Source organism: Prionailurus bengalensis, chromosome C1, assembly GCF_016509475.1.
Source record: "Prionailurus bengalensis isolate Pbe53 chromosome C1, Fcat_Pben_1.1_paternal_pri, whole genome shotgun sequence".
In the NCBI taxonomy this organism is placed as follows: Eukaryota; Metazoa; Chordata; class Mammalia; order Carnivora; family Felidae; genus Prionailurus; species Prionailurus bengalensis.
The window spans coordinates 189,668,998-189,695,169 of record NC_057345.1 but is presented as its reverse complement, the minus strand read 5'-3'; the positions used below and the strand labels follow the sequence as shown (position 1 = coordinate 189,695,169).

At 36.6% G+C, this 26,172-nt stretch overlaps 1 protein-coding gene across 1 annotated transcript in view; it reads right to left on the bottom strand.

Moving 5' to 3' along the window:
* Positions 1–11,644: 11,644 nt before the first annotated feature.
* FAM117B (family with sequence similarity 117 member B) overlaps positions 11,645–26,172 on the bottom strand; it is a 102,812-nt gene continuing 88,284 nt past the window's right edge. The window contains exons 5-8 of the mRNA XM_043577514.1: positions 25,459–25,602; positions 23,919–24,144; positions 21,747–21,867; positions 11,645–15,544 (exon numbers count right to left, since the gene is read on the bottom strand). Of these exons, the coding sequence (XP_043433449.1) occupies positions 15,226–15,544; positions 21,747–21,867; positions 23,919–24,144; positions 25,459–25,602 (810 nt within the window). The 3' untranslated portion in view covers positions 11,645–15,225. The remainder of the gene's footprint in view (positions 15,545–21,746; positions 21,868–23,918; positions 24,145–25,458; positions 25,603–26,172) is intronic.

The window sequence follows — 26,172 nt, the reverse complement described above, 5'->3', positions numbered from 1 at the left end:
TATCTTTGTGAGACTGATTCTTTTTAACTTCATTACAGAAGGGACTTTGTAAGATATGGGAAATAACAGAATGTGTATTTTTTGTGTGTAAATACACTCAGTAACAAAATACAAACCATAAAAATATCAAAATTTTGAGCCTAGAAACAGCCAATGAAATATAAGCATAGTATTTAACCTGAATTGCTGAAGGCAGGAATAAAAAGAAGAAAGGCAGTACTGATCTAATTTATTTCAGTTTTCCACAGTATTGGCAGGGCCCTGTGTTTTCTTTGAGTAATGAAGCCAGCCCAAGAATCTTGGGATACTGAAATTAAATTATGAAGGAAAAACAAATTTTAAATATTAATTCAGCAGTACTGAAAGTAATGCACTTAAAACATACAATGGTAAATTGTTTAAATATGGCAATGAAAACCTATGGAACAGGATGAGTCACATCAATATGCCAAGCTTTAATAAAATATCTCATTTTTATGTGCCATTTAAAAAGACTAAAAAGTTGAATTAAAAACTATCCTTGGTGGGGCATCTGGGTGGCTCAGTCAGTTAAGCATCTGACTCTTGATTTCAGCTCAGGTCATGATTTCATGGGTTTGAGCCCCACATCTGGCTCCATGCTGGCAGTGCGGAGCCTGCTTGGGATTGTCTCTGTCCCTACCCTACTCTCTCTCAAAATAAGTAAACTTAAAGAAAACCAAAAACTGTTCTTGGCATTTAAAGTCAAAACATGGTTCTTCACTCAATGGTATAAATAAATGATCAAAGTCCAAAAAGTAAATACCAAAAGGAGAGATCCTGGTGGTGGTAATACATAAGATTTTGAAGTGCATGTTTTTAAAGAAAAAAAAGTTTGCTTTTTCCTCACATCAAAGTAATATCCATTCATTTAAGAAAAATCATCTACAGCCCTACCATCCAGAAATAACAACTATGGACATTATATACTGATATTTTATAGTGCATTTGGGCTCACATATTTTTTTTAGGTTTATTTATTTTGAGAGAGAGAGAGTGTGTGTGTGTGTGGGGAGGGGCAGAGAGAGAGAGAGAGAGAGAGAATCCCAAGCAGGCCTCTGCACTGTCAGCATACAGCTCAGTGCAGGACTTGAACTCACAAACTGTGAGATCATGACCTGAGTAGAAGTCAGACTCTCAACCAACTGAGCCACCCAGGTGCATCATTAAATTATGATCCAGGTGATTTCATTTTGTCCTCTGTCTGAAATGGCCATACCAAATTAAGATTAAAAAAATAATTTTGGGGGTGCCTGGGGGGCTCAGTTGGTTTAGCATCCAACTTCAGCTCAAGTCATGATCTCACAGTTCATGGGTTCAACCCCAGAGCCCGGAGCCTGCTTCAGATTCTGTGTTCTTCCCCACCCCCTTCCCCCCGTCCCTCCATTCATGTTCTGTCTCTCTCAAAAATAAACACTAAAAAAATTAATTTTGACCAGACTCATCTGTATACTTGCCTACAAGAGACTCATTTCAGACCAAAAGACCTGCATTTTTAAAGTGAGGGAATGGAGAAACATTTATCATGCAAATGAATGTCAAAAGAAAGCCAGAGTAGCAGTACTTGTCTCAGACCAACTATATTATTCCTTTTAAAGTTTATTTAAGCAATCTCTACACCCAACATGGGTCTCAAACTCACGAGCCTGAGGATCAAGAGTCACTTTCTCTTCCAACTGAGCCAGCCAGCCCCTGCCCTGACAAACTAAACTTTAAAACAAAAATAGTAATCAAAGTACTTTATATAATAAAGTGTTGGAACAATCCAACAAGAAGATATAACAACTGTAAATACCTATGCACCCAACGTGGGAGTGTGCAAATACATAAAACTGTTAATAACAGACATGAAGGAAATAATCGACAATAATACAATAGTAGGGGACTTTAACACCCCACTCACATTGATAGATCATCCAAACAGAAAATCAACAAGGAAACCATGGTTTTAAATGATACATTGGACCAGATAGATTTAACATATTCAGAACATTCCATCCTAAATAGCAAAATGCACATGGAACATTCTCCAGAGTAGATCACATATTAGACCACAAAACAAGTCTCAACAAATTTTTAAAAGTCCAAGTCATAGCATGTATCTTTTCTGACCACATGCTAGGAAACCAGAAATCAACCACAAGAAACATCTGGAAAGAGCACAAATACTTGGAAGTTAAATCACATGCTACTAAATAATGAACGGGTCAACCAAGAAATCAAAGAAGACATCAAAATTACATGGAAAAAAATGAAAATAAACACAATGGTCCAAATTCTTTGGGATGCAGCTAAACTGATTCTAAAAGAAGTTTACAGCTGCTAAACTGATTCTAAAAGAGAAGTTTAGAGCTATATAGGCCTACATCAAGAAGGAAGAAAAATCTCAACCTAACCTTACACCTAAAGGAGCTAGAAAAATAAGAATAAAACCCAAACCCAGCAAAAGGAAGGAAATAAAGATTAGAGCAGAAATAAACAAAATAGAAAACTTAAAAAAAAAATAGAAGAGATCACTAAAACCAGAAGCTGTTTCTTCGAAAAGATCACAACATTGATAAACCTCTAGCAGGACTCATTAAAAAAGAGAGAGAGAGGACCCAAATAAACAAAATCACAAATGAAAGAGGAGAAATAACACCACAGAAATATAAGCAATTATAACAGTATTATGAAAACCCATATGCCAACAAATCGGACAACCTAGAAGATATGGATAAATTCTAGAAACATATACTTAGCAAAACTAAAGCAGAAAGAAAGAAATTTTGAACAGAGAAATTATCAGCAATGAAATTGAATCAGTAATCAAAAATCTCTCCAAAAAACAAAAGTCCAGGACCAGATGCCTTCACTGGCAAATTCTACCAAATATTTAAAGAAGAGTTAATAGGGACGCCTGGGTGGCTCAATTGGTTAAGTGGCTGACTTTGGTTCAGGTCATGATCTCACAGTTTTTGAACTCAAGTCCCACATCAGGCTCTGCTCTGACAGTGAAGAGCCTGCTTGGCATTTTCTCTCTCTCTCTCTGTCTCTCTGTCTCTGTCTCTCTCTCTCTGTACCTCCTCCACTTGTACATATTTTCTCCCAAAATAAACTTGAAAAAAAAAGATAACATCTGTTTTTCTCAAAATACTGCAAAAAATACAAGAGGAAGGAAACTTCTAAATTCATTCTACAATTGATCTTAGCCAAAAGGCTGAGAAGCGATTTAAATTCATTCTATAAGGACAGTATCACCCTAATACCAAAACCAGATAGACATCACACACACACATACACACACACACACACACACACACACACACACACAGAAAAAACAAAAAAAACAAAAAACAAGAGAACTACAGGCCAATATCTTTCATGAATAAAGGATGGAAAAATCCTCAATAGTAACAAACCAAATCCAACAATACATTAAAAAATGTTCCCACATGATCAAGTGGGATTTATTCCTGGGATGTAAGAGTGGTTCAATATTTGCAAAAACAATCAACATGATCTATCACATCAACAAGAGAAAAGATAAAAACCATATTGTCATTTCAATAGATGCAGAAAAAACATTTGACCAAGTAAAACATCCATTCATGATAAAAACCCTCAACAAAGTAGGTTTAGAGGGAACATACCACAACATAATAAAGGCCATACGTGAAAAAGCCACAGCCAACATCATCCTCAATGGTGAAAAACTGAGAGCTTTCCCCCTAAGGTCAGGAACAAGACAAAGATTTCCACTCTCACCACTTTTATTCAACACTTTTATTCAATAGTACTGGAAGCCATAGCCACAGCAATTAGAAATATAGAAATAAAAGGCATCCAAATTGGTAAGGAAGAGGTCAAACTTTCACTATTTGCAGATAACATGATACTAAATATAAAAAATTCTAAAGACTCCACCAAAAAACTACTAGAACTGATCAATGAATTCAGTAAAATCAAAGGATAGAAAAATCAGTGTGCAAAAATCGGTTGCATTTCTATACCCTAATGAAGCAGCAGAAAGTGAAATGAAGAAAACAATCCCATTTACAACTATATCAAAAACAATAAAATATTTAGGAATAAACTTAACTGAAGAGGTGAAAGACTCTGAAAATTATAAAAACACTGATAAAAAAATACTGCTAAAATGTCTAAACTACCCAAAGCAATCTACAGATTTAATGCAATCCCTATCAAAATACCAACAGTATTTTTCAAAGAACGAACAATCCTAAAATTTGTATGGAATCACCAAAGACCCTGAATACCTAAACAATCTTGAAAAAGAAAAAACTAGAGGTATCACAATTCCAAATTTCAAGTTACATTACAAAGTTGTAGTAATTAAAACGGTATAGTACTGGCATTAAAAAAGACCAATGGAATAGAACAGAAAACCTATAAATAAACCCATAGTTATATGATCAATCTTCAACAAAAGAGGAATGAAATATCCAATGGGAAAAATTCTCTTTAACGAATTGTATTGGGAAAATTGGACAGCAACATGCAAAAGAAAGAAATGGGACCACTTTCTTACACCATACACAAAAATAAACTCAAAATGGATTAAAGACCTAAATGTGAGACTCAAAGCCATAAAAGTCCTTGAAGAGAACACAGGCAGTAATCTCAATGACCTCGTCCATAGCAACATTTTTCTAGATATGTCTCCTGAGGCAAGGGAAATAAAAACAAACTATTGGGACTACATCAAAATACAAAGTTTGTACACAGCAAAGGACAGTCAACAAAATTAAAAGGCAGCCTACTGAATGGGAATAGATATTTGCAAATGTCATATACAATAAATGTATGGTATCTAAAACATACAAAGAACTTACACAAATCAACACCTAAAAAACAAGTAACCCAATTAAAAAATGGGCAGAAGACATGAACAGACATTTCTCCAAAGACATCCAGATGGCCAACAGACACATGACAAGATGCTCAACATCAGTCATCATTAGAGAAATGCAAGTCAAAACCACAATTAGATACCACCTCACACCTGTCAGGATGGCTAAAATCAAAAGTACAAGAAACAAGTTTTGGCGAGGATGTGGAGAAGAGGAACCTTGTGCACCATTGGTGGGAATGTAAACTGGTTCAGCCACTGTGAAAAACAGTATAGATGTTTCTCAAAAAATTTAAAATAGAACTACCTTATGATGTGATAATCACACTGTGTATTTACCCCCAAAATATAAAAACACTAATTGAAAGGGATATATACACCCCTGTTTACTGCAGCATTGTTTACAATAGTTGAACTATGGAAGCAGCCAGTGTCCATTGATAGATGAATGGATAAAGAAAACGTGGTGTGTGGGTGTGTGTGTGTGTGTGTGTGTAAAATATTTATTATGGAATATTATTCAGCCATAAAAAAGAATAAAATCTTGCCATTTGCAACAACATGGATGGAGCCATAGAGTATAATGTTAAGTAAAATAAGCCAGAGAAAGACAAATACCATATGCTCTCTCTCACATGTGGACTTTAGAAAAAAAGGGGGGGGGGCGGAAGAGAGACAAACCAAGAAACAGCCTTAACTATAGACTGATGGTTATCAAAAGGGAGTTGGGTGGGGGTGGGGGGGGAACAGGGCATGGGGATTAAATAGTACGCTTATAATGATAAAAAAAAATTAAATACTTTTGTAAGTCTTTTCCTCGAAATGTCAGGTTAAAAAAAACACCAAAACTGATTGAAGTCAGCTCTGCCTCTAAAAGTTGTGCTTCCAAATTAAAATACTTCTTGAAATTTCTGCACCTGTGCAACATTAAAACTAACAGAGCTTGCAAATTCATGTCAGTAACTTCTTTGGTAAGGAATTGGTGCCTAACTTGGGTACTTTCTCTTCACCCTCTGAACCAAGCTACACAGCAGCTAAAGTAACAAAAAGGATGAGAAAGGAAAACGAGGCAATGACCCAATAGCACATAATCTGCAATGATACTGAATGCCTGTATTTTATTAATGCTACTGTTCCGGAAGTAGCAGTGAGGCTTTGTGTTTGAGTTCTACAGTCAGACTCGGTTCAAAGCCAGACTTTGACATTTCTCAGATGACCATGGAAGAGTTTGTCTAATTCCAATTTGGTCATCCACAAGATAGTAAAAGTAGCAGTGTTTGGCTTTATAGGATTATTGTAAAGATTAGGGTAAACAGTTAATATATAAAGTGGCTGGTACTTGGTAAGCTACTGATAGTGTTACCTATTTATTGATTTAAGTTCAATATCCTTGACTATATAGTTATCCCTTGAACAATGAGGGGTGGTTAGCTACCCCCACCCCTACATAGAGTGAAAAGTCTGTGTGTAATTTTTGAGTCCCCCAGAACTGAACTACAAATAGCCTACTATTGACCAGAAGGCTTGCCAATAACACGTCATATAGGTTATATTATCTGTTGTACTCTTTAAAGTAAGCTACAGAAAAGAAAATATTAAGAACTCATGAGACAATACATTTACAGTACTGTACAGTAGAGTACTATAACGTATTGATACCATAAGTCATGTGTTTACAAGTTTAATCATCTGTCAGTACCTACATCAGCAGTCTTACACAAAACACCATAGATGCAATGTAATACTAACACTAGACATCAAAAATGAAGATAGTGTAAAAAAATTCATATTCATATGTATAACAGTTCACGCATTGATAATGACACAGCATCAGTATGATAGATTTACAGTAGCCTAGTATAATCCATATGATTGCTTCACAGTAGCCTAGCCTATAATGAATGGATTCTTATATTTTTATGGCATATATTAAGTAGTAGTGTCATTCATAATACAGTATTGGAAAAGAGTACATTTTTAAAAACCACTTAACCTGTGATGATAGGCTGATATAGTTGCTTCAGTTATGAGAGGCATACTATAATGGAATTCTTTGAAAGCAATGATATAAAACAAAACTAACACATTAATCTTATACTAAATATCACTTACCTTAATGCCTATGTAAGGATAGGTTATCCATTTCAAGTCTTGTACACAATGTTCTACACAATACTTAGGCAATATAATGATGACAAAAATATCTCGTGCAGTTCTTGCCATACAAGATTTTCACGAAGACCCAACATACACAACAGATAAGTTTATTAACAGTAATGGCATGATTAGTTACTATTAAGTGAAAGCATCATAAAAGTCTCATCTCACATTGAGTAGTATACTGGCTGAGGAGGAAGATGAGGAGGGTTGATCTCATGGCCTTTGGGATGGCAGAGGCAGAGGAGGTGGAACAAGGCTGGAAAGTTAGGCACACTCAGTGTTAACTTTATGGAAATACATTGTAATTTCTGACTTGCCTTTTCATTTCTCTAAAAATATTTCTATATGGTATCAATCCTCCTTCCACCATTTGCTTTAGTTTCAGTGCCTGTATCACAGAAGGGTCCAGGTTATGAAATTAGTCAAAAGTAGTCGTGAATAACCAGAACTCTTCTGCCAGATGGTCTAATGTCAATGTTTTCTGGCACTGCTTCTTCTACATCTTCTTCCTCATCATCTAGCACTGGTTTGGTAGCACTCATCTCCATCAAATCTTTTAATTTCTCTGGTGTTGTGTCCATTAGGTCTTGAATTTCTCCAAGATCCAAATATTGAAACTGTTTATACACACACACACGCACACACACAATCGTTTTTACAACATCCAAAATCTCATTATTTCCTCGACCGTCATAAATCCTGTGAAGTCATGCACAACATCTGGACGTAATTTTCTCCAGTAGGTATTTATCCTATTGGGTTTCATGGCTTTCACCACTTTTTCTGTAACAGTGATGCCAGACATCTTCAGTGGCATAATCCTTCAAGACTTTCATGAGGTTCTATTGAGGTTCTCTTCCATAGTGTTGACAGTGCTTTCTATTAAGTACAGTGCATAATAAGCCTTGAAAGTCCTTATGACTCTTATCTACAGGCTGAATTAGAGACACTGTGTTGAGGGGCAAGTAAACCACTTTGATGTCTTTGGTGTTGAACTCATAGGGCTCTAGGGGCATTGTCCAGTATCAGAAGAATTTTAAAAGGCAGTCCCTCAAAGGCAAGTTACTTCCTGACTTCAGGGACAAAGCATCAATGAAACCATTGGAACCAATGGAAAAAGGGTTTTCATTGTCCAGACCTTCTTGTACAACCAAAAGACTGGCTGCTGGTATTTTTCTTTTCCCTTCAAGGCTTGGGGATTAGCAGCTTTATAGATAAGGGCAGTCCTGATCATAAATCCAACTGCATTTGCACAAAACGGTGGGGTTAGCTTATCCCTTTCTGCCTTAAATCCTGGTGCTCACTTCCTTACCATTAAATGTCATTTGTGGCATTCCCCCCGTCCCCGAATAAGCCACTTTCATCTGAATTAAAAACCTGTTCAGGCAGATATCCTTTTTCCTCAATTATTTTCTTGATGTCTGGGAATTCATCTGCTGCCTCTAGGTCATCAAAAGTTGTTATCTTTACATTTTTTAAGTCGAACCACATTCTAAATGTTTATTTTTGGAAGAGAGAGAGAGAGAGTGTGAGCAGGGGAGGGGCCGAGAGAGGGGGACAGAGGATCTGAAGCAGGCTCCATGCTGATAGCAGTGTCACCAACATGGGGCTCAAACTCACATACCGTGACCTGAGATCATGACCTGAGCCAAAGTCGAAAGCTCAACCAACTGAGCCACCCAGGTGCCCCAACCCAAACCACTTTCTAAAATTATTGAACCATCCTTTACCGGCATTAAATTCTCTAACTTTAGAGCCTACATTTACCTTCATAAAATGACTTCGGGTTTTCACGTATCGTATTAGTTTACAGATATGCCCTTCTTATAGCAATCCTGCATCCACAGAAAAGCTTCATTTTCAATATGAGACAAAAAAGGTGTTTTGAAAGGTTTTCGTGTCTGCTGGTATAACTACAATGGCTTCACATCTTTTTTTATAATGGTCCTTATACTGGATTAATTTATCTTGAAAAGGTTACCACTGCAGCTTCAAACCTCAATCTATGGCACATTATCAATCAATTCCACTTTTCTCTGCTTCTTGGGAGAACTTCCAGCATCTCTAGTGGCACTCTGTATGGGTCCCATGGTGTTATTCAAGGTTTATGGTACTGCACTAAACATGATGAAAAATACATGGGAACTGCAAGATCACTTTTAACTGCCACACGCAATTTACTGGAGAGACAAACTGCTCATGTTAGTGTCACACAACGTGTTAAGAGGATACTTGCAACACTTCCACTCACCACAATAGCAATACGTGTAAATGAAATTATTACAGTAATACAGCATGTACTATAATTTTATGCAGTTACGATTTGGTACTGCATCTTCCTATTTGTTTACCTTTCTCTTCACAGCAAATGGCACCATATATAGTTGTGCGTGCACCTAAGTTTTGATAAGTTTTAACTTAGGAGAAATTTGTGTGTATTTTATGGTAGTAAATGATCAAATAGACTACTATCTACAAATATTTTATGCATTCATGAGATACATTTTTTCTCAAAATTTTTTGGTAATTATAAGCTATGCAGTTCATCTGTGAGTTTTTTCAAATTGTCAAAAACCTTTAAAAAGTTTTCCAATATATTTATTGGGAAAAAAAACCTGTGTTTTTCAGGGGTTAACTGTATTATCACTTTATAAGCTAAAATGAATTATATGGGACCATTTTCTATGACTGAAAAGTTTTGGCTTTCTTAGGGAATGAATAAACTTACCTAACAAAATATAAAGGAGATGAGAACAAATGTTTGCTTCCAATTTTATAAGTTGAATTATTTTCACATTCTAGTAGCCATTTAATGGATAGCACTATCAGCATTTCCTTCATCTCATAAATAAGAAAACGGAGGCTCAAAGAGCTCACTTCTTTGCTCAAGGTCCCATGACCATTAAGCTGCTGAGCCAGAACTGTACCCAAACTGTGGCCCTAAACCCAGGTCTTTTTCTGCATCTCCTCTGAATTATCCCAATGATCTCAAAAATAACTGTGCTAAGGCACGGAATTGAGATGAATGTTTATATTCCTGGTTTTGAAGCAAGAGAGCCTCCATGATAATCTTCTATAAAACCTAATGATTTAGGAAGACTAATCCATACTAGCATACAAAATCAAATGAAGTAAATTCTCAGTTTGAGGAAGATGCAAATTGCAGAGAAGATGAGTATTTTATTTTTACCAAACCAGCAATTTGGAGATACTTTATTAAAGGGAAGTAGAAACAATGTCTTAAAGACTGAATGGCTCAGTGACTTGAGTGGCTCAGTCAGTTGAGTGTCCGACTTTGGCTCAGGTCATGATCTCATGGCTTGTGGGTTTGAGCACTGCTTCAGGCCTGGAGCTTGCTTTGGATTCTGTGTCTCCCTCTCTCTTTGCCCCTCCTCCGCTCATGCTCTCTCTCTTAAAAATAAACATTTAAATAAATACATAAATAAGAGGATACTGTATTTCACAGCCAAACACTTAAGAGCAGTTAAAGGGGAAAAGGCAGGGGCGCCTGGGTGGCGTAGTCGGTTAAGCGTCCGACTTCAGCCAGGTCACGATCTCGAGGTCTGCGAGTTCAAGCCCCGCGTCGGGCTCTGGGCTGATGGCTCAGAGCCTGGAGCCTGTTTCCGAGTCTGTGTCTCCCTCTCTCTCTGCCCCTCCCCCGTTCATGCTCTGTCTCTCTCTGTCCCAAAAATAAATAAAAACGAAAAAAAAAATTTTTTTTAAGGGGAAAAGGCATTACAGACCTAAAAAGTTTTTTTTGTGTGTGGTATATTTAGCAAAGCAAAGGAAAAAAAAAATCAAATAAATAGGGGAAGAGGGGTATACCCAACTTGAGATCTAAATTTTCTCCTGTCAACCTCTTTAAGAGAAAAGAACGGGAGGAAAATTTGGAACCAATTTGAGATTCTCTTTGCATTTGATGCTATATTACATTATAGTGTAAATGTATATTCATTAGTTATCTCCAAATTCTCGTAAACTTTATCCCCCAGAAATAATTTAAAAAATTTTTTACAATGTAATTAGATGACTTTTCATGACCGACTGCTGTGGTAACTTTTTTACTTCATTTAAATGGTGTCCCTGCTTTCTACGTGCTTCCTAGGTGCTTTCTAGGTCTGCAGCCTTCACTGGGACATATCTGACTAGTTCTGTTCTGTGCATACAGATTAAATCTCTGAACGTAAACAACTATCTTGCATGTATAAACCACTGTATCAAAGGAAGAACATAGCTGATTTAGAAAGAATAAATACCAAAACAAAAAGAAAAGAATCCTCTATATGTACTTCAGGATAAAATTCAGTGACTGTCTCAGCTAAATCTCTAACAAACTATGAAGTATGGAATTACTTATAAACATGCATTATCTTTCAGTGTGCTTACCACTTACCACAAATATCAGGTACTTTAAGTTCTAGAGCAAGTAAAGAAATAGTCAGGAAGTAATAATAACTGGTAATACTATATGTCCTGCTACTTAACACACTCATTTTCCTACACATTTGTGAAAAAGAATATTCTATTTGTAAATTACTTCAGGGTACATGTGTCTGAAAAGAAAATCTGAATTGAGGCAACATTCATAAAAGCACATAGAAAAAAATTCTCAAGAAGAACAGACTTTATTTTTAACATAAATGTTCTATTTTCTTGTGAGGCAGCAATAAGTGTTCAGATACAGGGAATACATAAGTACATAATAACAATATTTATCACCATTGGAAATGCTGTTTATTGGGAGATTTTTGTTAGAAAAACAAAATTTTAAAAAATTGCATTTTAAAAAGATTTACACAGCTTAAACAGATGAAAGATACAGACTTTAAAAAAACATAAATTATATTCAACAGGATTTTTTAAACAAAGTATTGTTCAGGGCTTCTCTACTTATTGTTAATTTAAGCAGAGTTAAACTTTAAAGTGCGAAGAATTCTTAGCTTTTTAAATGCAAATTCAGCACTTCCACTGGTCTGATTTTGAGACATCAAAATTCCAAGCATTAAGGAATGAATCTTAAGTTTAGAACAGTGAACTAAATTCAGTAATGTCAATTTTTCTTTTATTTCCTTTAACAAAAGAAAATCTTGACAACCCAGTCCTAATCTTGGACATACAGAAGGCTATAAGTTCTGCCATTTTTTTTTAAAATATCTTTCCCAGTAAAAGCCAACCATTTAAAAGAAAAAAATGGGGGGGGGGGGGGAGCCTTTCTTGTTGCCAGTTATTCCACAGTTAGCAATAACACGTTCCAAAAGGCTGATCTGGCCTCTCATAAGTGTAAGAAGTATTTTAAACAAAATGAAGATTCTAGTTAAGAAATAATTTTGGCATCCATGCTCACCATATTAACCAGAGACAAAACAGATATTTTAAAAATATAATTGCTAACAAAAGCCACGACAAGTAGTAAGACTTAGTCATGATCAGAAACAATAAATTTTATGTTTTTATCATCACAAGGAAAAAAATCAAGAGTAAAAAATAACTTAAGACAAAGTAAATAACCAGAAAATACTTTTACGGAAATATATAGGCTATTTCTTTTACTGCAATGGAAGTAAATTTATTTAAAACTTAAAAAAATTTAAATTATATTCCCACTGAAGCTATTCTAACTTATCTTCTGTATAGTTTTCTACAGAAATACAAGATAATCATGGAATGTAATTTTAGAAAATATTCTATTGGGAGTAGGTCCATTTAAAAAAAATCAGCCATCTGTGAACTAAGGGTTAAGCAAGAGCTGAATGGGACCTATGGTTAATATTTTTAAAGACTGCAATAAAGCTCATATGCTTAAAAATTAGCCCTTTGGCACTGGCAGTTGAGTTGTCTGTACCTTGTACCTTTTTTATTCTTTCAAACCTCAGGCTCTATTTCTCCCAAACCCAAGGGGTATGTTTGGTTACCATACAATGCATTTACCTGCAAATTCACATTCTCCTTACAACCAAACATTAAAAGTTCTACTTATAAGACTCTGTAAATAATAACTCTTAAACCTGTTCTCCCATTCTGGTTTTAAATTACTTTAGATAAAGGATATATGAAACGCTATAGAAAGATGTCAATTATACAAACATGCACAACAAAGAGAAAGATTGTTTATAAAGTGGCATTTTAGTTGTAAAATGCCCTTGTGATTTATAGGAATGGACAGAAGTAAGTGTAAAGTAAGGAAAAGAACACTGATTTAATGGAATTCAAGTAATCTAAAAACTGAGGATTTTTTTAAAAACTTGTTTTTAACTTCTTCCTCTTACCATTCATACCAACTCACCTGAGGAGTTTCAGCTTTTCTTCTGTACTTTTGATAGAGCAGTTTTCAGTGGTGAAATGGTTAAGTCAAAAGACATAACATATAAGGCAAAGAATCAAGGTTCTCAAAAAAACCAACCAACCAGAAAATACAGACCCTGAATAACTGAGTTTTACTAATTTAGAAGCCACAAAGCACTAATTCCAAGCAAATTAGTTTTGTATGGAGAAGGTACCAAAATTTATCAGTGTTACCAAGTGAAACCGGACAGACTTATTCAAATGTTTGAATTTATCTAATCTGTATAAATACATCGCCATTTTAAACTTCACAGGGCATAATTTTAAATACTCAGATGTTTTAAAGGTGCATGAGTATAAGAAGTCCTTTCAGATTTATTGCTACCACTAAGTTTTCTTTGATGGTATATGTCTGAACAAATTGACGTATTAACCCTCTAAACTGTATTCCTTTTACAAGTATTAAAATTTTTTTCTCCCTATATGTATAGGAATATTAAATTATTGCATCATAGGTAGTATATGAAGGTCTTAGAAGGATGCTTTTTATCAACAGTGTTTGCTGGAACTCATTTTTAAAAAGAGCTGCTCCTTAATTTCACTACCACATACACAAACATGAAATAGTGTTGTCATGTGATATTGGCAGTGATTAAGATGAGCCTAAATCCAAAACCGTATGGATTTTTCAAAGAATCCTGTTGTTTATATGCTCCAAAGCTCTCTTTGCCTGTCTTCCGCACTGTGTGGAATGCTGGAGAGAAAACTAGCAAAACCTGTAAGCAACATATCTCAGTGCCAACCACCATAAAGAAAATGTCAGTCACAAGATTCTGTGACTACGGATTGCTATTCAATGGATTACACTCCTGGCAAACTACTAACCCTGACCAAATCCACGAGACAACAACATCACAAAAGCAAAGGAGGAAATCCATGCACAGCCATTTTAGGACCTCTTGGAACTATGATACAGTGATGATAAAGGGAGAGCATGTGATAAAATATTTTGCAGAAAACCAAAGGGGTTCCTTACTCCTAGCTAGCAATCAACACTGGGTAGTTTCCTTCTGGCTCACTGACTTTTAAACCAAGTTCCAACAATGGGTGAGAAAGTATTAAAGCACTTGTCTCCAGACTATAATTTTTCTGACCACATGGTGAAATGTGTACAGGAGTAGTGAAGAAAACAACAGTTTTACAAGTATTTCACCCAAAGCACAAACTTCTGACATCCAAAAACATAAATCACATAATGTACTATTATTTAATATTGCTTTTTATCTCTGGTTATATATTTGTTCAATGCATTTACCTATCAATTCTTGTTTGGGAGAAGAACATAGTCATGAGATTAAGATTGCTGGGAAAATGTCAACAATCCCTTTGGTCCCAAAGCTGAAAACAGCTGAGAAAAGCACACATCTAGAAAGGGAAACAAGAAACAAGAGGCCACCAAAGAATCTTTGAACATCCTGTCTGCTACGTTTCAGAAAATGTAACATTGGTATTATAAAATAGTCATTTTCATATAAAAGATGGTTCTTGCAGCATCATTCACGTCTCCCTTCAGGAATTATGTTTGCAGGGATCAATTTTTTGTTTTTGTTTTTAAAGAAGTTTAATTTGAAAACAAAAAACAATGTGATATTGGCCCTCCAAAAGTAAAGAATGAGACCTTTTTTGTTTCAATCAGTGCTTTCAGAAAAAGCAGGCTAAGCAAGGAGGTCTGGCCTTCATGAGTGAGCAAAGCCATCAGAGGGCGCTGCTTTCTTCCAGAAGTCATACTGTGACACATCACCATGGGAAGTGGGAGCACATCACAGCCGACTGGGAGTGCGCGATGCCATCACAATGAAATGATCTGAGGAGGTTCTCAGTTGCCCAGAAAAATGGCCACACAGTCTTGTGACCTATCCTTCAGCTTCTTCAATTGGCTCTGGTGGTGGAAGTAGAGAGGCCGATGGCATGACTGTACTTGTTCCTCGAGAGACCCGGTCTTGCTCTGTGTTTGTAGACAGGGAGGCCACAGCAATAGGCTGCAGCAGAGTGGTTGTCATACCAGTGGTAACTGTCAGACTGTGCCCAGAGCCCTTGAGAGTAAGATCTGGTGTGGGAAGGAGTGGCTTGAGGATGCTGACGAGGCAGAAGGCAGAACCGCTTTTAGGAATGAAATTCACCTTGTTTTTGTCAGGACAGTAAAAGGCTGGGATTTCGTGAAGCTGCTTTGGCCTAGGCATAGAACAGACAACCCAGTAATTTTAAGTCACAGAACACTGGAAGTAATTCTTTTTTTTCTAAACAGATAACTGATAGATAATGAAAGGAATATAAAAACTCAAGTTATGTCAAAAGCTCCAAATGTTATGGGCCAAAGTGGAATTACACACCTAATTCAAAATAAGTATCTTAGAATGCCAGAAGTACATCATTCATCTCTGCTGCTTTCAGTTCCCTGGAGAGCCCCCTGCAGCATTCAGGTGACTCAGGCTGACAACCAACTGTATCTCAATGAAGATTTAAGACAGCCATTATGAATAAAGAATTTCCTAAAGCAAAAGAAATTCTAGATGTTTAAAAACAAAAATATGTTCCACTACATTTTTTCCAAAACCTGTACTATTTTGAAGGGAGAAAGCAAGTAAATTAACGACATACAATGTCCATCTTTTGCTAAATTCCACCCCTGTGTGACTCAACTTCAGTGGGCATGAGTTTTCAAGTGTGCTTAAAAATCTCTTTGGAACAATTTTTTTAGTTAACCATGATGGTTTTCTGAGAAACATAATGGAAATATAAAATCAAAATCAAATTATTCATTGTCCCTTCCTGTCCCCAGGGGCTCCTGAAAACTCACCCAAATGGTTGGAAAAAGATACTAAGTATTACTGATATTTTGTGAAAATAAAGATATTAAAAAATTCAACTGTTAAAGTAACATGGAAATGCCACAAAATTAAAAAGAAATTGGGGCTCCTGGGTTGCTCAGTCAGTTAAGCGTCCGACTTCAGTTCAGGTCACAATCTCACGGTCTGTGAGTTCGAGCCCCACGTCGGGCTCTGGGCTGATGGCTCAGAGCCTGGAGCCTGTTTCAGATTCTGTGTCTCCCTCTCTCTCTGCCCCTCCCCCGTTCATGCTCTGTCTCTCTCTGTCTCAAAAATAAATAAAACGTTAAAAAAAAATTTTTTTTTAATTAAAAAGAAATAAAGGTGGGAGAACCTAAATATATCAAGATTCAGATGGAACAATGTAATATGATCATATGATGAAAGTACGATTCTCATCTCTCCTAATGAAATTTAAAAAATTAAAATTTAAGTGCGCCAAGTCTGCACCAGATTCTGGGGATCCAAAAATGAAACCATCTATAAGGAGACAGACTAAATATGTAGTTCGTGGGGGGAGGGAGATGCTGGGAATAGGACTGTATCTCAACATAATTAATCTCATTTGTAATCTTACATGTTTTATGCATTTAAAAACATTATCAGGGGTCAGGTCATGATCTCACAGTTTGGGAGTTCAAGCCCTACATCAGGCTCTGCGATGACAACGTGGATTCTCTTTCTCCCTCTCTCTCTCTGCCCCTACCCTGACTGCATGCTCTCTCTCAAAATAAGTAAATAAACTTAACACAAAAAACAAAAAACAAATGGGGCGCCTGGGTGGCTGTTGATTGAGCGTCCAACTTCGGCTCGGGTCATGATCTCACACTCTGTGAGTTCGAGCCCTGCATCAGGTTCTGTGCTGACAGCTCAGAGCCTGGAGCCTGCTTCAGATTCTGTGTCTCCCCCTCTCTCTGCCTCTCCCCTGCTCATGCTCTGTCTCTGTCTCAAAAATAAAAATAAAAACATTTTTTAAAAGTTAAAAAAAACAAATAATAAAAACATTATTCAGAGAAGTTACAAATTACTTCAAAGCATCCCTAATCTTTGCCAGACTGCCAAAGGTGTTCACAGTACAAAAAAGCTCAAGAAGTCCTGTAAGAGGTCTGACAAATGTGATAAAAATGACTTGTAAAGGGGTTTAAAGGTAGCACAAGGGAGTGGATAACCTGTGGCAGAGGAAGAGGGAGAATTTTGTAGGAAGAAGGCTTACAAGGGAAGTAACATCTGAGCTGGGTCTTAAAAAATTAATAAGCAACAGTCCTGGGGAATGCGTGCCAAAAAAAAAAAAAAAGGAAAAGCAAAACCTCCAAGCAGACAATGCTTTTGATAGGCAGATTTTATTAATAGTGAATACTACCCAAGGACAGCTTTGATAAATACAATAATTTAAGAACAAAGAAATAATTTAACTGATGTTTTACTTGTGCAGTCTTCTTTCTTATATACAATGGAAACATCAAGTAATTTTAGGACCACAAGTGTATCTGGGTAGATGAGAGGTAAGAAGAGCACACACTGCCCTATTTTTACTATGAGAGAGTGTGGTTTTCAATTCCTTAAAGAAGATAGGAAGCTGAGGTTAGATTTCTATTATTAAATTATGCTTGAATTTTCTTTTGAAGGTGGAAGCACCAACCTCCCCCACCAAACAAACAAAAAAAACACACACAAAAAAACAAAACACCTTCCTTTGGTCCCCTCTTCCAGCCGCCACCCCAACCTACCAAGAGGAATCACTCCTGACCTCTAACATTTTTCTAGGAGCTTAATTATTAACCAAGAAAGAGGTTATCCACTCCTGGCACACATGACCTATACCTATGCTAATAGAAGCTGCAAGTACTAATACAACTTCAAAGCTTCAACTTAGTAACTATAAATACAAAAAAAAAAAAAATCTCAGAACTAATTTAAAATTTTTATTTTTCCTTAAGGATTATTCCAAAAAAATTGTGTCTCAAAATAGATATAACTGTTTACAAGCTGACTTTCTGAAAAACTGATGGGATAGGCTGGATAATAATTATAGATATTCTTATACTGATGCAAGGAATTCTTTCCTATCTGTTTTAAAAGCCTTATGTAATTTTTTTTTAATGCAGGAATTAATTATCAGCAAAGAAAATGCTGGGTCCGAGTTACTTATAATTGGAAGAAGGGAGAGAGGGAGGATCATGTTATATTTTTTAAAATACTTCTATACCACAAAAAGGCCAAAATACTTAGGAGTCTAAGGTAACTAAGGCCAAAGAATTCATTAGTTTGGCAGAAGAAACAGCATATTAGACTTCCTTTAAAAAAGGAAAAAGTGCAGACAACATGGCTATGGTATGTGCTATAACACAAAGAATATAGAGACCGAAAGAAATACAAAATCTGGTATAAATTCTGGTCTAAATACAACCACCTATTTGCATTCAGGTAAATAAACATACATTTCTAGAAACCAGAGATCAAGCCTCACCCCACTCCAATCTCCAGTTCCTATCAGAGTTACTTCCTTCAAACCAAGAGTTAAAGAGGAGTATTCCTCAAACAATGATTAAATAAACTCAAAACTTTTAATTTGGACCAATAATCTATATTTGTTTGTTGCTAGTGTGCCCAGTGGATTTTGCTCTCATTTTGACAGAGGTAGTGCAAAAGAGACGAATTTTTTTAGACTTTGAGTAATTTGTTTTATTGATAAAAAAGTTAAAATTACCTCTAAGAAATCCACTCTTGGGTTACTGCTATTAATTTTTGTTTTGGTACATAATGAAAATGCTTAAAAATGCTAGACATCCTTTGTATCAGTATAATTTGTAACAAACTATGTACACTATAAAAAGAGCAAGTTTACCCTTCTTTTTTTTTAATTTTTTTTTTTTTTACATTTATTTATTTTTGAGAGACAAAGAGAGACAGCATGAGCAGGGGAGGGGCAGAGAAAGAGGGAGACACAGAATCCGAAGCAGGCTCCAGGTTCAAGCTGTCAGCATAGAGCCCAACGCAGGGCCTGAACCCACAAACCATGAGATCATGACCTGAGCTGAAGTCGGACGCTTAACCGACTGAGCCACCCAGGTGTCCCGCAAGTTTACCTTCTAATAACAGATGCATGTGCCATAAAACATGTAACATGTCAGGGTTTATCTTCTATTTCTTTGATCCATCTATCTATCTATATACACACACATACTCTTCCCTCCCTTTAGACACAAATAATGTAGCAGTGTATACATAACTCAGACATTAAGTCCTGAGAAAACTTCCAAATCCAAGAGATTAAGGCAGATACCACAGGACACCAACCTACATAACAAATATTCACACAAAGTCATTTATTACAGAAATTCAAACTACTTTTGAGCCAACCGACAATTTCTCTGCATTTGGGCAAATCTCAATGAGTAAATCAAAGAGCTCAACTCCAAAAACGTCCACTTGGACCATTTGATTTTTACTTAAAAAAAAAAAAAAAATGGGATCATTGTATTAAGTTTATCTTGAGAGAGAGAAAGTGCACGTGCAAGTAGGGGAAGGGCAGAGAGAATCCCAAACAGGTTCTACCCTATTAGCTCAGAGCCTGATGCAGAGCTTGAATTCATGAATTATGAGATCATGACCTGAGCCAAAACCAAGATGCAGAGGCTTAACTAATTGAGCCACCCAGGCGGCCCTAGAATGATTCCCTCCCTCCCTCCCTCCCTCCCTCCTTCCTTTCCTTTCTTTCTCTTTCTTCCTTCATTTTTTTTCTTTCTTCCTTCATTTCTCTCTCTCTCTTTCTTTCTTTCATGTTTATTTTTGAGACAGAGAGACAGAGAGAGTGTGAGTGGGGAAGGGGCATCAAAAGAGTGTCAGTGCAGAGTCCAACGTGGGGCTCAAACTGATGCACCATGAGATTGTGACCTGAGCCGAAGTCAAAAGTCAGACATTTAACCAACTGAGTCACCCAGGCATCCCTTAAGAACTCTCATGGGAAAGTCTAAGCCAGCATCTGCAAATTGGGCATAAAAAATATGAGGTATTTGTCAGAGATATATAGTCCAGGTCCTATCTCCACATTTATGCATTAGGCCTAGGATGGGGCCTGGGAATCTGCAGTTTCAACTACTACTCCAGACGATTATGATTCAGGGAGTCCATGAAACAGATCTGGAGAATTCTACTTAAATTTTCAATTTGCTACAGTCAAGCTTTTAGAATGACAGTGACATAGCAGTTGCTAAAACAGAGTTTTCAATTACTGTCACAAAAGCAGATAGGAGACTGAGAGCTGGGATTTCCTAGCATAGAAATTAAGGGGATTCAAAAACAATGCTCTTTGTGTGGCAAAATTATTCAGAATTTAGATTAAAGGAAGCAGTGACAGGAGAAGCATACAGAGGAACAAAAGGATGCCATATTCCAAAATAATTCCAAGATGTTCATAATGGGGGGAAAAGATAAATTACATTGAGTCAGACAAGGTTGGACAATCTTCACACTGTGTTCCAGGTTTCATAAGTGAGAAAAAGCCAGAAGGCTGACTCTTATACATGCAGCCATAGTGAGACTGGAAGGTGAGGGCTAAGAACTACCAGCACATCCCCAAATAATGTTCATCACCTAATTTGCTATCTCACACACACCAACCATCCTATAGCCATCACTCACAAAGCAAGAAGCCATGAAAATATGAAGGCTACAATACCTTTTGAGACTCTGAGTCTAAAATTGCAGTGCTTGACTAAAGTACCAGCCAACCGAAATATAAGAGATCACATACCAACAGTACTAGATACTGCTTAAAATCCTACCTGCTTCTTATGTTAGCTTTATCACAGGAACAGGAGTCTGTTACTATAATAGTAACAGAATTCTGTTTCCTATACTGGCAGACAAAATATTTCTAATAATTTTTAAAGAATTAGAGACCAAAAGTACATAAAAACTGAAGGGAATTCAACCCTTAAAAGAAGGAAGACATACTAGGTGAGAGCCATGGTCCACCTTGAATAAATATACCGCTAAATTCAATGTGTGATGTTGACTGTATACAGGTTCAAAAGTAACAGCCACAGATGACACACTGGAGACAACAGAGGAAATGTGAAAAACAACTGGGTATCAGTTGATATTAAAGCATTACTGTTAATTTCGTTTGATGTGATAATGGTACTGTAGTTATATAGGAGTACTATGGTTACTTTTAGGAAACAATATTAAATTGTACTTAAGTGTAATGATGTCTGCAACTTACTTCCAAACACTTTAGCAAAAACTACCACCACCACACACAAAGCACATATAACATAACGTTAACTAGAGTCTACGCTGTGGATACATGGGTGATCACTGTACTATTCTTCAACTTATTTGAAAATTCTCATATGGACTCTTAAAAACTGAGAACTGAGGGTTGATGGGGGGTGGGAGGGGAGGGTAGGTGATGGGTATTGAGGAGGGCACCTTTTGGGATGAGCACTGGGTGTTGTATGGAAACCAATTTGACAATAAATTTCATATATTGAAAGAAAAAAAAAAGAAAAATTCATATGAAAAGTTATTTGAGGGGTACTTACGAGCATTCCTCAAAGACTTTGACCCTTTCACAGCCCTCAGGAGGTTCCCTTTTGAACATATAACTGTTGTTAGGTTTTGGTGAAGTTGCATATTTGGGCAAAGGAGAGTTGTTCCCATTCTCTGCAAAAAATGGCACGCTGGATTACTAACAAACACTACCACATAAATGCAGTCATACTAAATTGAATTGTTCATGACATTCCCCCACACCATGAACTACTTGAGGGTAGGAACAGTGTTTTATCATCATCATCATCCCCCAAGATCTAATACAATACCAGGTAAAGAGGAGATAATTAATGTTTGTTAAATCCATAAAACAAAAAATTTTTCTTTTCCACTTACAAGTACTACAGCTTAAGCCTGTATCACTTAATCCACGGCACTGAATACTGATCTATCTTGCCCCCTTATTTCTTATACACCCAGCAGAGACTCATATGCCACTTCCTTGCTTCCCAGTACATGTAACTGAGGTGGCTCTTCACTGGTTGCCTATCACTCACTCTCAGCTTGCCCTTCAGAATTTCTCGATTTCTCTGCTCCTCTGGTTACAATCTCTGCTCCACTTAGTTAGGAGCCATCTGTGCACTATACACCAAAGACTTCCTCGGGCCTATGAACGTCTCCATACCTAAGAGGTCCATCTCTGTTCATGTGCCAAAACTTCTTTCAAAGTCTAGCTCAAAGTTTTGAAATCCTTTCAAATTAACCTTATCAAAGTGAATGCTTCTTTACTCTGGTATTCCTGTTCAATGTTGATGTCCTCAGTTTATACTTTAAAAATTCTTGATATGTTACCTAAGTGTTCTAAAACTTTCAGTTTGTGTCAACTAAGCTATAAATTTTTTGCTGGCAGTAGCACTGTGGTTCTATTTTCTTATAAAAGAAATTTCTTTAAAAAAAAAAACTTTGTCTTAAAGTCAAATATAGCATTACACAAAATTCATGAGGTTCCTACTTATTACTGCAGTAAAAGTAGAAAGTATGAGCCCTGAGTACCAGGAGCCATGCTAAATGGTTTACACTCACCACTCCTTTTAATTCTAAAAGTACAGATAGTAGTTAAAATGCAGATTCCTGATAAGAAACACACGGCCCAACCAAAAGATTTAATTCAGTTTCAGATTTAGATGCACACTGGAGTCACCTGGGAGCATCAAACACTCCCAGTACCTGTACTCTACACCCCCAGGGGTTGTAATTTAATTGCTCCAGGGTGTTTGCCTAGAATAACTATATATTACTTAACCTAGAAGCTGGCAAAATGGGTCCAAATAGTAACATTTACAATTGCTTATGGCTTTAATTGACTTCTTTGGGAAATCTTATGTTCTTTGCACTTGTTACAGTCTCAATAATTTAGGGAATTGATAGTAATAGCCAACTGTAACATTTTAGGAACATTCAACACACTGTGATTAACAGCTTCTAAATAAATGACTGCTGAACTGAGCTGCAGAATTTACAAATATATTATTGCTCTCAAGTACACACAGTAACTTGGGTTAGGCTACCAAATATTGCCCTGATAGAGACAGAAGAAAGTTCATAGTTGTTTTAAAAGGTAAGAACATTAGAAATTAATATTCAAATAGCTTATGTCTCCAAGTTATTTTTAAGTTGCACAAGTAGTTCAATACTATAAGGAAGCCCTCCAACCTTTTACTGTAGGCTTGCCTTCAATACTCATTTTGCATTGACATAAATCAGCCTAATTCTTGTTAGAAATTTCACAAAATGAGATTCTTAAAAAAAACAAACAAACACTAATTTGAAGGTTTCAAGTTCAATTAAAAGTAGTAAGGTAGTAAAAACAAGACAACTAAGGCGAGAGAAAACAAAGTGCTTTTTCAGGACCAATGTTCATTTATACCAAAAAGAATGTTTCTCAGTAATAAGAGACGTGAATTAACAAGTAGAGAAAAGGAAAAAAAAAAGGTACAAAAATAAAAGCCCATACACCCACCCAACCAGACCATCTCTTGAGCACCATGGTAAAACCTACTGTTGTATACTTTAATTTTTAAAAATCTATGTTATGAACGTATGTCAAAGTAATTACCTTAGTAGCCTTAAGTGTGTGTGTTCTACTAGAAAATGAATAGAATGAATGATAAAATAGCTGGTGTTCATTTATCATCTGGCAACAAATTCCTCCTTCATTGTACCTTTATCCCTGGGATCAACAAGCAGGTCATCAGCTGAACAAGGGCTCTCTTCGCTACCTTCATTTGAGATGGTGAGGAAGGATGTGGGGGACACAGACTGAGAGCGGCTGCTGTTGTTGCTTCCCCTGTCTGCCCCACCAGGGGTCTGTGTGTCGATGCTGCGTGTGCTGCTGCTTCTCTGTACGAGGGGGGGAGGTGCACGATGGCCATCTGGAATATCTTGTGGCTGTTATAAAAATTTTTAAACATACATATATTTATCACTGATTTTGAAACTCACCAGAAATGCACCCAATATCAACCTTCCCCTATTGTTCCAGATCACTCACAGATCAGAAATGCCCTACTAGGTCTAGCAGGAAAAAAACCTTTGTGCTGCTCCATTAGTGACATCCCTATCTAATATGACTGCCCTACTAAACACTGAGCAGCATATGCAAAGACTCTGTATTCGCAGGGTTTGGTATATGACAGATGGCCAGTGCTTGATGAATGATAAACTGCAATGAATTAGTTATCTTGTAGTAAATATTTTTTAAATCGTGAAGAATTGCCATGGTAAATGAGGAGAAATCTAGGTGTAACACCAGGTTCTATATTAGAAGAAAAGTTTATCCATTGTGTGAACTAGTGATACTTGATGACAGGTCCTGTTACCTTCTCCCTCTGCCCACTTCCCCCTGAAAGAGTTTTTCCAAAGAAAGCTTCCTAAATGAGGGAAAGATTAATGGTAGCAATGCTAATTATAGGGGAACATCAAGGAGAACATTAAAAGGAAAGCTTGCGTGGCTCACTTAGCAGGAAAACCAGCTCCCTGGTACACCTTTAGTTCATTTATCTTTATTATATCAGGGAGTTACTCCCATCATGCAGTATGGACAAGAGGGTGTGGGGGGATTGTGTTTTCTCTAAGCTTAACCAACCTTTAATATCAGGGAGAAGATCTTAAGCATCAATAAAAATAATACTGCAAACCCCCCAATTCCTCTTTCACTGAAGAATGAAAGCTTAAATATACTCTGTAACATGCTTTTCAATATAAACAGGAAACTTTCTGTGTCTTATAGATGAATCATTCTTATGTCTTATGCGGATAATAGGTAAACAGAAGTGTACTTCATGATGATAAAGTCAACCAAACAATAACTCACAAACAATAAGGAACAGGTAGATTCATGCTTATAAAGTTTCTAAAGTCCTATCCCTCCCTCCCCAACCAGTTTTAATCTAAACTTATGCTACATGGAGTTGTAACAAATGAGAAGTATATACCTATCTAGTGATCTTTAAAGATAAGCAAAAAGCAGTTTCTGTTCAAGGATCCAAATTTAAGTCATTATCAGTTGTCTCTATGAGATGCAAGGAAATTAAAACTTTTCATTAACTTGCCAAGGTCAAAATTTTTCAAAAGAGATAAATTTTCATTCTCTTTCAATGAGAGGAAAGAAACCTAAGTACATATGGAAAATGAAATTGTAATTTTTAAAATAAATGGAACAGTTAATGTGGAAGGACAATTTTAAGATACAAGATTACTTACTATAAGTTGTTCTTCCTTTTCCCCAGTCTCTTTAATTATTATTTCAATCTCCTGATTCAATCCTTCCACACTATTTCGGAACCGGGAACCTGTTGATTTAGTGATGGGAATTACTGGAATAAGTGCACTCTTTGGAACAGGAGCCTGAAGAAAAAGTGGTGGAGAAGGGAGAAAAGGGCTTTAATACACCACCTTTCAACTCTTTAGTTTGAAGCATACTTCTAGTTGACATGAATAACTCTAAAATATTTCAAAATTAAGTTTAGAGGCCTCACAAAAAGTTATGAGTAACCAAACATGCTCCTTGATAAACACAAAATATAATTTAAAGCCAAAATCCCAATCAAGGTAGAATTTCAGAAGTTAATTCACACCCATGAGGGACTGTAAAGAGAGGAGGTATAAAGGAAAATACTAAAAGAATGTCTATCTCAGAAATTTTTTTATGACTATAACTGAATTCAGATTTTGATGTTGTTTTTTATTTTTTGAGAGAGGGAAACACAGAGACACAGAGTGTGAGTGGGGGAGGGGCAGAGAGAGGGAGTCACAGAATCTGAAGCAGGCTCCAGGCTCTGAGCTGTCAGCCCAGAGCCCGACACGGGGCTCAAACTCACAAACCGTGAGATCATGACCTGAGCCGAAGTCAGACGCTTAACCGACTGAGCCACCCAGGTGCCCTCAGAGATCAGATTTTAGACAACGTAAAAGTCC